We start from the raw sequence: 12,246 nt of genomic DNA on the forward strand, positions 1-12,246 counted from the left end.
TACAGGACTTAATTCCAGGACTCGGGATCACAGTCTGAGTTGAAGGCAGACCCCCAACCCCTGAGCCACCCAGGCGTCCCAAATAGTTGGTTTTTTAAAAGATTTTACTTATTTATTTGAGAGCAAGAGAGTGAGAGCACAAGCTAGGGGAGAGCAAAGGGAGGAGAAGCAGACTCCCTGCTGAGCAGGGAGCCCAGGGTCCTAAGATCATGACCTGAACCAAGGGCAGGTGCTTAACCAACTGAGCCACCCAGGCACCCTGCCTACATAGTTTTAATTAGCCAAAAACCCTAGCCTGGCATAGCTGGAGGGATGTATTAATAGTGTAAAAAACGTTAGTAGAGACAAAATGGACCAAAAATGTCAACATAAATATGAAAACAGTGGAAGCTCTAGGAAATAAAGGGTTTCTGTTTCAAAAGTTTAGAAATTCTGCATTTCTGACAAGTTCCCAGGCAACGCTGCTTGTCTGGAAACCACACTTAGAGAACCGCTGCTATCAGGGAAAGGCTATTAGATTGTGAGAGAGAAAACATGGGTTTGGCCTCAACTGTTGCTAACTGGCCTTATGACACTCAGCTGCAATGAACAGACCATTCAATTAACAGTAGGCTAAAGCAATAGTATAGTTTGTGTTTCTCACTTGGTAAGTCCAGAGGTGGGCAGTCCAGGATTGGGGCATCTATCAAGAAGCCACCAAGGACACCTGGCCTGTTGATCTTTGTGTTCCACCATCACTCATGTGTGGCCTTTATGCTCATGGGTACAAGCTGGCTGCTGGACCAAGTTCCAAGCAGAAGACTAGGAGCAGAGCAAAGGAGGCAGGGGTCTCCAGCTGCACTAGCCTTTTTGAAAAAGTTGTCCCAGGAGTCTTACTCCATGACTTCTGCTTAACTTCCAGTAGCTGGAACTGAGGCAACCGTAGGTCCATCACTGAGATGTGACAAGGGAGAGGGGGTTGGATTTGCCAGCCAATGTTAATTACCACAGTGACCTCAGACATACACATAGAACTTAATATAATATCAAGACTACAGAAGCTCCAAGACCTAAATACTTATCTCAGCTCTCTGAATCCTATCCTTCTCCTCCGTAAAGTGTGTGATGGGATTCGCTATGGGCATCCTGGGTAGAACAGTTCCTCACTGCGCTATGGGCATCCTGGGCAAACAGTTCCTCTCCTGCACACTGCAGGACATTGAGCATCTCTGATCTCTGGGTACCAAATGCCAGGATCCCCCACCCCCACTATCATGAAACCAAATAGGCCTTTGCTGGTTCACCAATGCCTCTCAGTTGGGGTTGGGCATGGGAGGGGACTATCTTGCGGGTTTGGAAGCCACTGTCTTAGATCAGGTCTGGGCACAACTGTCTGATTCTCTCCAGCCTCTTTATTTATTTATTTTAAGATTTTATTTATTTTTTCACGAGAGAGAGAGAGATAGACAGAGGGGGAAGCAGCCTCCACGCAGGGAGCCAGATATGGGACTCGATCTTGGGACTCTAGGATCACGCCCTGGGCCAAAGGCAGGCGCTAAACCTCTGAGCCACCCAGGGATTTCCCCCCCACCCCCAGCCTCTTTAATAAAAGCTCATTATTTTTTAAAGCCCTGGCTACACAGCAGGAGCATGTCTCCCCATTCTCCACCTCATGGTGGATAGGTATTCTCTTATCTCCTTATTGCTACTTTTATTTTTTTTAAAGATTTATTTATTTATGAGAGACACAGAGACAGAGGCAGAGGGAGAAGCAGGCTTCCCGCAGAGAGCTTGATATGGGACTCAATCCTGGGATCCAGGATCATGCCTGAGCCAACGGCAGACACTCAACCACTGAGCCATCCAGGCATCCCTCCTTATTGCTGCTTTTAGATGATTACTATTTTACTTTCCTGTAAAAGCCCTCCTCCTCCCTCGAGGCACACACTATTCACCACCATTAGACTCTTCTACCACTTGTTCCAATGATGTACCTATTTCCAAATCACTCTTCCACTAGACCTTCCACTCTAAACTTCACTTTCCTCCTAGGTGACTTCTACATCCATCTGGATGGCCCCGACTGGAGTTGACGTCCTCAGCTCTAATGCCCTTTACTGCTCTCCTTGTCACTCATGCAATGGACAGACTTCAGCACTTGCCATCCTGTGAACTACTTAACCGTAAACTTTTATTTTTTAAGATTTTATTTATTTATTCATGAGACACAGGCAGAGGGAGAAGCAGGCTCCCTGTGGGGAACCCAATGCAGGACTTGGTCCCAGGACCCAGGATCACTCCTGAGCTGAAGGCAGACAACCAACCACTGAACCACCCAGGTGTCCTTAACCTTCAACTTGATGGGCTCCCTCTTATACTACCACTTCCTGCACCTCCACTTTTGCCTTTCCTTTGTCCCATTCTTCCTCCTAATGTTGATTTTATCCCAAGCTAGCCGCCCCTTCTTGCTTAACCTGCTTGTCTGAGCAGCTGCTGGACAAGGAGGTCCCTCCTGTCTTCCCCTGATCTTCACCTCATCCTCCTGGTAAAAACCCAGCCCCGGCTCTAGCTGACTTTCTGCCCTCTGACTCCTACACTTGAGCAGCTGAACACCCACGCCCACAGTTGCCATGACAACCTGGTGGGGGGCCAGTGGTCCCTCTCCCTGTCCTTGTCAGCCCTCTTCTGCTCCCTACCTTATTGTCTCTCGTCATTCTCACTCTCAGCAGATAACTTTACTCCTACTTGACAGTGAAAATAGAAGCCCCCTCAACTTCCTGCCCCCCACTGCCACCCCACCAAAACACTTATTTTTATCTACACTCATCCTTTCCTCCCTTTTATTGTGGGAAAAGTTTCCTTCCTGTGGTTAATCCCTCCACCTGAGCCCTGCATCCCAATAGCTCCAGCCTCCTCAGGGACCTTGGCTCTCAGAGTCCCTTCTCTGCGCCTGCAGTATTGCCACATGGAAACCTCTCCCATGTTCAAAAAAGTAGGGTACTCAGGATCCCACATTTCCATTTCCACTGTACAAACTTCCCCTTCTCTCTTTGCCTTTGCAGCCAGAGCTCCTAGCCTTTTTCACACTGTGGGTGCCTTTGGCTGCCTGGTGGATGATGTATTTGAATGCATGCAATATACACAAAACTACCATGGACACCAATTACAGTGAAATACAGTTGTTACAATATATTTTTAAAATTTGTGACATAGTGATACATATACCCCTTTCTTTTATTTTTTATTTTTATTTTATTGTTTTAAAATATTTTTTTATTTATTCATGAGTGACAGAGAAAGAGAGAGAGAGAGAGACAGGCAGAGGGAGAAGCAGGCTCCATGCAGGGAGCCTGACGTGGGACTCGATCCCAGGTCTCTAGGATCAGGCCCTAGACTGAAGGCAGTGCTAAACTGCTGAACCACCCAGGCCGCCTACCCCTTTCTTTTATTCTTGGTATCCTTTTTTTTTTTTTTTAAGATTTTATAAATAGTTTAAACCATAAGGAAAAATATATCCTACATTAAAATTAATCAATTTATTTATGTATTTAATTTTATTTTTATTTTTTTAATTTTTATTTATTTATGATAGTAACAGAGAGAGAGAGCGAGAGAGAGGCAGAGACACAGGCAGAGGGAGAAGCAGGCTCCATGTACCAGGAGCCTGACGTGGGATTCGATCCCAGGTCTCCAGGATCACGCCCTGGGCCAAAGGCAGGTGCCAAAGGCAGGCGCCAAACCGCTGCGCCACCCAGGGATCCCCTATTTATTTATTTTAGAAAGAGAGAGAGAGAGCATGTTCCTGTGAGCAGGAGGAGGAGCAGAGGGAGAGGGAGGAGGTAAGGAGAAGGGAGGGAGAGGAAGAGGAAAAGAATCCCAAGCAGATTTTGTGCTGAGCATGGAGCCCAATGTGGGGCTCCATGAGGGCTCCATGAGGGTTCCATGTGGGGCTTGACCTCACAACGCTGAGATTATGACCTGAGCTGAAATCAAGAGTCTGATGTTTAACTGGCTGAGCCACCCAGGTGCCCTAAAATAAATCCTACATTTTAAGAAGTCCAGCTATGGTGCTGCTCCAGGATTGATTAATTTCATGGCTTAGTAATGTCATCTGGGACCCAGGTGCCTTTCATCTTTCTGCTCTAGCACCCTCAATACGATGGCTTATCCTCAAGATGCCCTCCTCTACACATTAAAAACCGACTGTAGCAGTTCCAGGTGCCATATTCAGACATGACAACATGCAGCTAAAGAACAGAGTGTGTCTCTTCCTGTATGTCTTTTTCTAATCAGGGAAGAGACCTTTCCCAGGAGCACCCAAGAGCCTTTCCTCACATCCCCATTGACCTGAATTGCATCATATGTCCCTTCCTAAATCAGTCCTTGGCAAAGAAACTGTGATGACCATAATTGGCTTGGATTAATCAGGATTTATTGCCAAACCACTTGGAAGAAGGGTGGAATGCAGAACAAAATTAGGGCTCTGCCAGAAGTGAGCAGGCAACCCAACCTCACTGATACACACTGGTTTTTCTTCTGCTTTTGATTGCTCCTTCGTTTTGTCTTTGCAATGCATGCTTTCTATTCTATTAGGTTCTATTCCAGTCCTCTTCCAGCCTAGGACCATCCCATCCCACGAATTTTCTCTGAGTGACCCTATTCACACCTATGGCCTTAACTGCCACTTAGGTACAGCTCACTCTCCATCTTAGAGCTTGCCCTTTAGTTCTAGGCCTGAGAATTCTGTCACCTACGGTCCCCCTAGCTCCATCTGGATATTTCCCAGGCCTCTCAAACTCAACTTGCATCCACACTCCTCCTGACTTCTCTGAGTCTCAGTAATCACCCAATGATTGAGACCTGTCCACTCACACTCCTTCCTCTCCCTTACCCCCATTACATAATCAGTCATCTTGAAACTCCTAGAGATCCTCCCCCCTCAGTGTCTCTTGAATCGGTCCCCTTCTCTCTCTAAGATTTTATTTATTTGTTCGAGAGAGAGAGAGAGAGAGAGAGAGAGAGAGGCAGAGACACAGGCAGAGGGAGAAGCAGGCCCCATGCAGGGAGCCTGATGTGGGACTCAATCCTGGGTCTCCAGGAACATGCCCCGGGCAGAAGGGAGGCACTCAACCACTGAGCCACCCAGGCATCCCTGGTCTCCTCCTCTCCAAACTTGGGCAGGGCCCTGCTCATTTCAGGCCTGGCTGGTAACCTTGTCCCTTGCTTTACTCCTCCTGTGTCATTGATGCTGGAGGGATCTTTCTCCAGCCCAGTTCAGCAACCTTCAGCAACTTCCTGTTTTGCAAGGCACATCCAGGTTGGGTCTTGGCTGACTTCTCCAGTTCACTATCTGATACTTTCCTCCTTCACCCTAAATTCAACATGCCATCTCTCACATCTAGCCTGCACATGTACTGCTTCTTCTACACCATCAGCCCCCCCTCAACACATGTGCACACACACTCACCTTTTTTTCCTCCATGTGCACTTAAAAATACTTTTGTTTTTTGACAAAACTTATTTTTGTCGCCTACAATGTGTTGGCCACCTTTCATCCTGATGATAGACGCCTCTACCTTATATTATTAAAAATGGCTCCTTCGTGTTCCTTAACAGGGATAATGTAAGTTTATTTGAACACACCCCTATGGATGGACACATGGACAGCAAGGTTGCTTTTCAGCATTATAAACACTGCTGCAGCACACATCCATGTATACATACATCTTGGTGCATAACACATGTCGCTAGTTATCAGGGACCCAGGTGATTCGTGGAAGCAGAATTGCTTGGTCAAAGGTTATGTGATTTTACATATCCAGAGAACTGCCAGTTTATCCTCCAGAATGTATTCATTTAAACTTCCTTCCGTGGTGTATAAAAATACTGTATAAAAGCCCTCATTTCTCAAAACCCTCATCAACACTAGATATCCTTAAATTTTATCTAATAGTTTGCCTTAAATTTGTATTTTTCTGATTACTAGTGAGACTATCATTTTACGTTTTTTATTTATCAGGAACCATTTATTCCTTTTACCTTTTTTTTTTTTTGACTATTTGTTTTCTTCTTCTTCTCCTTCTTCTCCTCCTCCTCCTTCTTCCTTTTTTTTTCAAGTTGAAAAAAATATTTATTGTCTAGAAATATATATATAAAACATTCCCCACAAAAGATGCTATTCTCTCACTTCCCCATCTTCTTACTCTTTTTTTTTTTTTTTTTTTTTAAGGAGAAGCAGGCTCCCTGCAGGGAGTCCGACGCGGGACTCGATCCCAGGACCCCAGGATCACGCCCTGAGCTGAAGGCAGACGCTTAACCGCTGAGCCACCCAGGTGCCCCCCCATCTTCTTACTCTTCTTCAACACCCGTGATATAAAGGACATTATGACACCTTATTAAAACTTCACCCAAATGTCCAGACAACACTCCATCTATGTATTCTTTTGTGTTTGCAAGCTGCATGTTCATATAGCCATCTACAGACACAAGGTAGCCTTTGTACTCCATTCCCCACTTCAGTTTCACCGTTACTGGCTTTCCTGTTAATCCATTCAGAAAAGGTTTCTGATTGAGAGGCAAACTCATTGCGACCACAAGCCAATGCTGCAGGCCGCTCGCCGCTGACCCAGCTATAGTCCACCCCTCGTGACGGGAGTAACTCCGGCCCAGTGTGAACTGCAAAGCTTCCCCCTTTTTTCTTTTTTATTAAGAAACTCTACCCCAGGGGTGCCTGGGTGGCTCAGCTGATTAAGCATCTGCCTTGGGCTCAGGTCATGATCCCAGAGTCCTGGGTCCAGCCATGGCATCAGGCTCCCTGCTCAGTGGGGAGCCTGCTTCTCCCTCTTCCTACTGCTACCCCTGCTTGTGTACTCTCTCCGTGTCAAATAAATAAATAAAATTTAATTTAATTTAATTTAAAAAAAAAAGGCTAACCCCCCTGGGGTCATAGGATCCGAGTCTCAAAAAAAAAAAAAAAAAAATAGGATCCCAGTCTCATAAACTGAAGCTGCTCTAACTAGCTTTCTTCCCTCCAACTCCTAACACCTCATATCGCACCTTTCCATACCTCATACCTCTGCCTCTTTACCTCCCCCAACACACCTGTGCTCCTGTAGGCCAAGTGTTCAAGAAAGGCCAGAAATGAAGATACAGCCAAAATAATGTTTTACCCAACCTCGAATCTCAAATAGAGGCTTAGGACATATAACAAACTTGTTAGTTTACAAATGCTGCATTTATCATCAGAGGCAAGCCAAAGCCTCAGACAAAGGAATGCCACATCCCACTATATTATCGTAGCCTGGATCAGAGAACATAGAGCCAAGCAAATTGAACTCAGCACTCAATAATCAAGCCATGGGTGATGACCTTGAGACTCTGGATCTGAAACCCATGAGAAAGACCATGAAGCTGGCCCTTTTGCTCAATCTCAATAGAAGTGAGATCTGAAACGGAATCTGTAGGACTGTGATAAATAATTAGGTTTTAATTTTTTGAAATTTATTCAAAGCCACCACTAATTTTGCTTTTACCCTGAATAAGATCTTTCATCTGTAGCAACAGCCTAGTTTTACCTCAGGTTTGACTGTGTAGGGATAATCACAACAGTGGCTGGTGTATGTTGAATGTTTTCTATGAGTCTGGCACTATGCTAGATGCTCATGTGTTATCTCATTGAATCAACATGGATGGGTCAGTTCTCAGCAGAAATGGAAAGTTTAATCCACTGATAACTGGGAGGATTTACATTCAGTTCTCTATGTAGGTGTGTCTCCAACCCATTTCCAAGGGTGAGGAGGAGCCTCTGGCTGGTCAGAGATGACTTCTTCGAGAAAACCCACCTTACAATTTCTCCAACTCAGATCAAGTCACACGTTCTAACCTGTTTGCCTATAAACTAGGATTTGAAGGAAGTTTTCCCACTTTAGAGAAGCTAGGAGGAGCAAGGCACTGTTACTAATCATAAGAAAAGGTTGAAATTAAACTCCCTCATCTCACAAGTGTTCATAAACTGCTTACAGCGTATTATTTTAAAGGAACAGACAGCTGTTCCAGACTCAGAAGGAGGGCAGGCTTGGCAAGTTTACTCTCATCTTAGAGATGAGCGCCTTCCTCTTCACCTGGGCACTTAGAGCGGAGCCTAGCAGAGCCTCTGAAGACAGTCAGCCCTTAGGAGCAGTTCTGTCAGGGGAAGGGAGCCCCAAGGAGGAGCTCAGACTTCCAAGGGTGCACTCAGACCCTTCCTAAAAGGGTGACGCTGCCTGTCCTTCTGGGGGACACCCCTAGCAGCCTGGCCCAAGTAGAGGAAGTGGGCTGGGAGGCTGGAGTGGGGTGAGGGGAGGGAAACAGAGCAGAGGCCTCAGAGGGAACAGGCATGGGGCAAGCCAGAGTTTTCTAAAGAAGCCCAGAGGATTCTTGGCGGCCAGGGCTGGAAAGTGGCCGAGTTCTCATAAAAAAAGAGAAAGTGAGAGAGAAAAGAAAACAAAAAACTTCGTCTGAGCATGATTCCTGGCAGTGGTGTCTTTGCCAGTGCCTCTGCACTAGCTCCCAGAGAAAGCTCACCAGACAGGGACAGACAGACAGCCCAATGGGGCAGAAGAGCAGCTAGAAGCCAGCCCACATCAGAGTGGAGACTAGAATGTTCTAGGGCTGGGGAGACTGCACCCACTCTTCAGCAGTTGGCTTGGGGACCATTGGCCATCCATATGGAAAAGATAAAGTGGATCTCTATGCTACAGTAGGCCTCCAAATAAGTTCCAGAAGAACTAAAGAACTACAGGGTGTTTTGCTCAGGACAAATTATGCTCAGAGACTGAGTTTGTCTTTGCCAATCATTTCTTTAACACAGGTTCACTGTAAGAATTATAATTTATAATGATAATATTTCACAAGCCAATAGCATAAGATAATGTCTCTTAATACACCAAAAAAGAAATAACATATTCCAAACCAATGAGAGATTAATTACATTATTGCTCAGGCAAAGGGAAGATGAAAGAAATAAAGTCCAATATTAGTTGAGATATATCTTTCTGAGTTGGTTCTTGATACTGTCAGTCCTTCCAACTAAAATCTGGGTATCAGGGCAGCCCAGGTGGCTCAGCAGTTTAGCGCCGCCTTCAGCCAGGGGCGTAATCCTGGAGTTCCAGGATCGAGTCCCATGTCGGGCTCCCTGCATGGAGCCTGCTTCTCCCTCTGCCTGTGTCTCTGCCTCTCTCTCTCTCTCCCTCTGTTTGTCTCTCATGAATAAATAAATAAAATCTTAAAAATATATATTTTAAAAAAAATTTTTTATTATTTATTTATGATAGTCATACAGAGAGAGAGAGAGGCAGAGACATAGGCAGAGGGAGAAGCAGGCTCCATGCACCGGGAGCCTGATGTGGGATTCGATCCCGGGTCTCCAGGATCGCGCCCTGGGCCAAAGGCAGGCGCCAAACCGCTGCGCCACCCAGGGATCCCTCTTTAAAAAAAAATAAATAAAATCTGGGTATCAGCTGCCTGCTTCGGTAGGTCACTCACTGCTGGGGCACGTAGCTAGTGGAAGACAGTGCCAGTGTTGGCAGGCAACTAGCTGCTCTGAAGATTATTACTGCAGCGGCTGCTACGCAGCTTGCACCATCACTGCCTAGGAGAAGTAGCCTCACTAAGGCAGAAGCAGTGTCCCTTCTCTTTCTGAGTCTGCTATGTGTTTTAACACCACTGCTGACGAAGGGAGCCTGGCCACAGCAAGAATAAGTGTCTCAAGATCTCCAGAGAACTATTTATATCAGCAAAGAGTAGCCCTATCCAGGCCAAATACTTTTGAGTGGCTGGTCATACCTTATGGTTTTTATTTCTTTTTTAATTAATCAATTAATTTTTAAAAAAGATTCTATTTATTTATTCATGAGAGACACAGAGAGAGAAGCAGAGACATAGGCAGAGGGAGAAGCAAGCTCCCTGTGAGGAGCCTGATGAGGGACTTGATCCCAAGACCCCAGGATCCGACCAGAGCCAAAGGCAGACGCTCAACCACTGAGCCACTCAGGTGCCCCATGAGGTTTTTAAAGTTTAATAGTCCACCATGTGATGGGCCCCACAGCAAGCTGTTACCATGGTGTCGATGATGTACTGGTCCTCTCCACTCCAGGTGCTAGAGTTCGATAAGAAAGTTCTAATATCCAACTTCAAAACAATTTCATGAAAACAAGTTCAAACCACAAACAACTTTGTCCAAACTAGTTTTCAAATCGTGGATTTGAAATCGTAACAAGTCAGTACACAACACAAGGAACAAGCAAAACAACTATGGGGCATTTGAAAAAAAAAAAAGCCATAAAAGGACAGATTTATGATACTGGGAAAGGGGATGATTTCTTTAACAAGGTATAAAACATACAAAACAGAAAGGGAGGGATCCCTGGGTGGCGCGGCGGTTTATTTTATTTTATTTTATTTTATTTATTTTATTTTTATTTTTATTTTTATTTTTTTTTGGCGCAGCGGTTTAGTGCCTGCCTTTGGCCCAGGGCGCGATCCTGGAGACCCGGGATCGAGTCCCACGTCGGGCTCCCGGTGCATGGAGCCTGCTTCTCCCTCTGCCTGTGTCTCTGCCTCTCTCTCTCTCACTGTGTGCCTATCATAAATAAATTTTTTAAAAAATTAAAAAAAAAAACAGAAAGGGAGGGGGATCCCTGGGTGGCTCCGCGGTTCAGCGCCTGCCTTTGGCCCAGGGAGTGATCCTGGAGATCCAGGATCGAGTCCCACGTGAGGCTCCCTGGCAAACAAACAAAAAAACAGAAAGGGAAAGAATAACTATCTGCATAAAAATCTTCTCTATTTCAAAAGACCCTGTATGCAAAATATAAAGACAAGCCATAGAGCAAGTGACGATATTGGTGACCCATACAACCAAGAAAAAAATTCGTAGATACCTTATGTTTAAAAGAAATAGCCTAGGGATCCCTGGGTGGCGCAGCGGTTTGGCGCCTGCCTTTGGCCCAGGGCGCAATCCTGGAAACCCGGGATCGAGTCCCACGTCGGGCTCCCGGTGCATGGAGCCTGCTTCTCCCTCTGCCTGTGTCTCTGCCTCTCTCTCTCTGACTATCATAAATAAATAAATTAATTAAAATAAATAAAATAAATAGCCTAATAGGAAAATGGACAAAAGATATGAACAGGCAATTCTGAATACTCTAACAACCACAACAAATCAAATCAACCTCCCTTGTAATGTGATGAGATTGTTATGGAAATTACAATCATGAGATCTCATTGGGCATCTATGGGATGGACAAAAATTAAGATCTGATAAACCAAGTGTGGATGTGGGTATAAGGAAATGGAAACTCCTTTGCTGATAAGTGTAAATGGTACAACCATCTAGGAAAAAATACGTGAAAACTTCTAAAGTTTGTAAGCCTTTGATGCACATGCCAGTGGTAGAGATCTTTTCCTTCATGCTCAGAAGTGACCAATCCTGTATTCCTTCTATGTAACAGGGGATAACTACAAATGATCTAATCACCTCTATGTGGGAATAGAGTATACAATTTTATTCATCCAATGAAATACTATAAAGCAGTTAAAAACAATGAAATAAATCTATATGTATCAACATTGCTAAATCACAAAAATCTAATGTCGGATTAAAAAAAAGCAGGTTACAATAGTATACTGATACCATTTACATAAAATTTCAAAACAAAAACCATATAATAAAAAATCATTCTTGTATATTTAAATTTTTCAGTAATTTAAAATAAAACAGAGGGGCGTCTGGGTGGTTCAGTCGGTTAAGCATCAGACTCTTGATTTTGGCTCAGGTCATGATCTCAGGATCATGGGATCAAGCCCTGGGATTGAGTCCTGTTTGGGGCTCCACGCTCATCAAGGAGTCTGCTAGAGGGACACCGGGGTGGCTCAGCAGTTGAACGTCTGCCTTCAGCTCAGGGCATGATCTCGGGGTCTGGGATCGAGTCCCACATTGGGTTTCTTGCAGGGAGCTTACTTCTCCCTCTGCCTATGTCTCTGCCTCTCTCTCTCTATGTCTCTCATGAATAAATAAATAAAATCTTAAACAAAAAGGAGTCTGCTTGAGATTCTCTCCCCCTCCCTCTGCACCTCCCTGCCCTGCTCTATCTCTCAAATAATCTTTAAATGAATTTAACAAAATAAAATAGAAACCACAATGAGAACACCACTTCAAAAAAAAAAAAAAAAGAGAGAGAGAATACCACTTCACACTCATTAAGATGGCTATTATAAAAAACAAAACAAAAAATA

The 12,246-nt window shown here is 44.8% G+C and overlaps 1 protein-coding gene across 1 annotated transcript; it reads right to left on the reverse strand.

Moving 5' to 3' along the window:
- Positions 1-6,219: 6,219 nt before the first annotated feature.
- Positions 6,220-6,663, reverse strand: LOC121473905 (small nuclear ribonucleoprotein F-like). The gene has a single exon (XM_041726700.1). It carries the CDS (start codon positions 6,562-6,564, stop codon positions 6,328-6,330), a length of 237 nt encoding a protein of 78 aa, XP_041582634.1. The 5' UTR covers positions 6,565-6,663; the 3' UTR covers positions 6,220-6,327.
- Positions 6,664-12,246: the final 5,583 nt, after the last annotated feature.

The sequence above is a fragment of the Vulpes lagopus genome, chromosome 12 (genome assembly GCF_018345385.1).
Source record: "Vulpes lagopus strain Blue_001 chromosome 12, ASM1834538v1, whole genome shotgun sequence".
NCBI lineage: Eukaryota > Metazoa > Chordata > Mammalia > Carnivora > Canidae > Vulpes > Vulpes lagopus.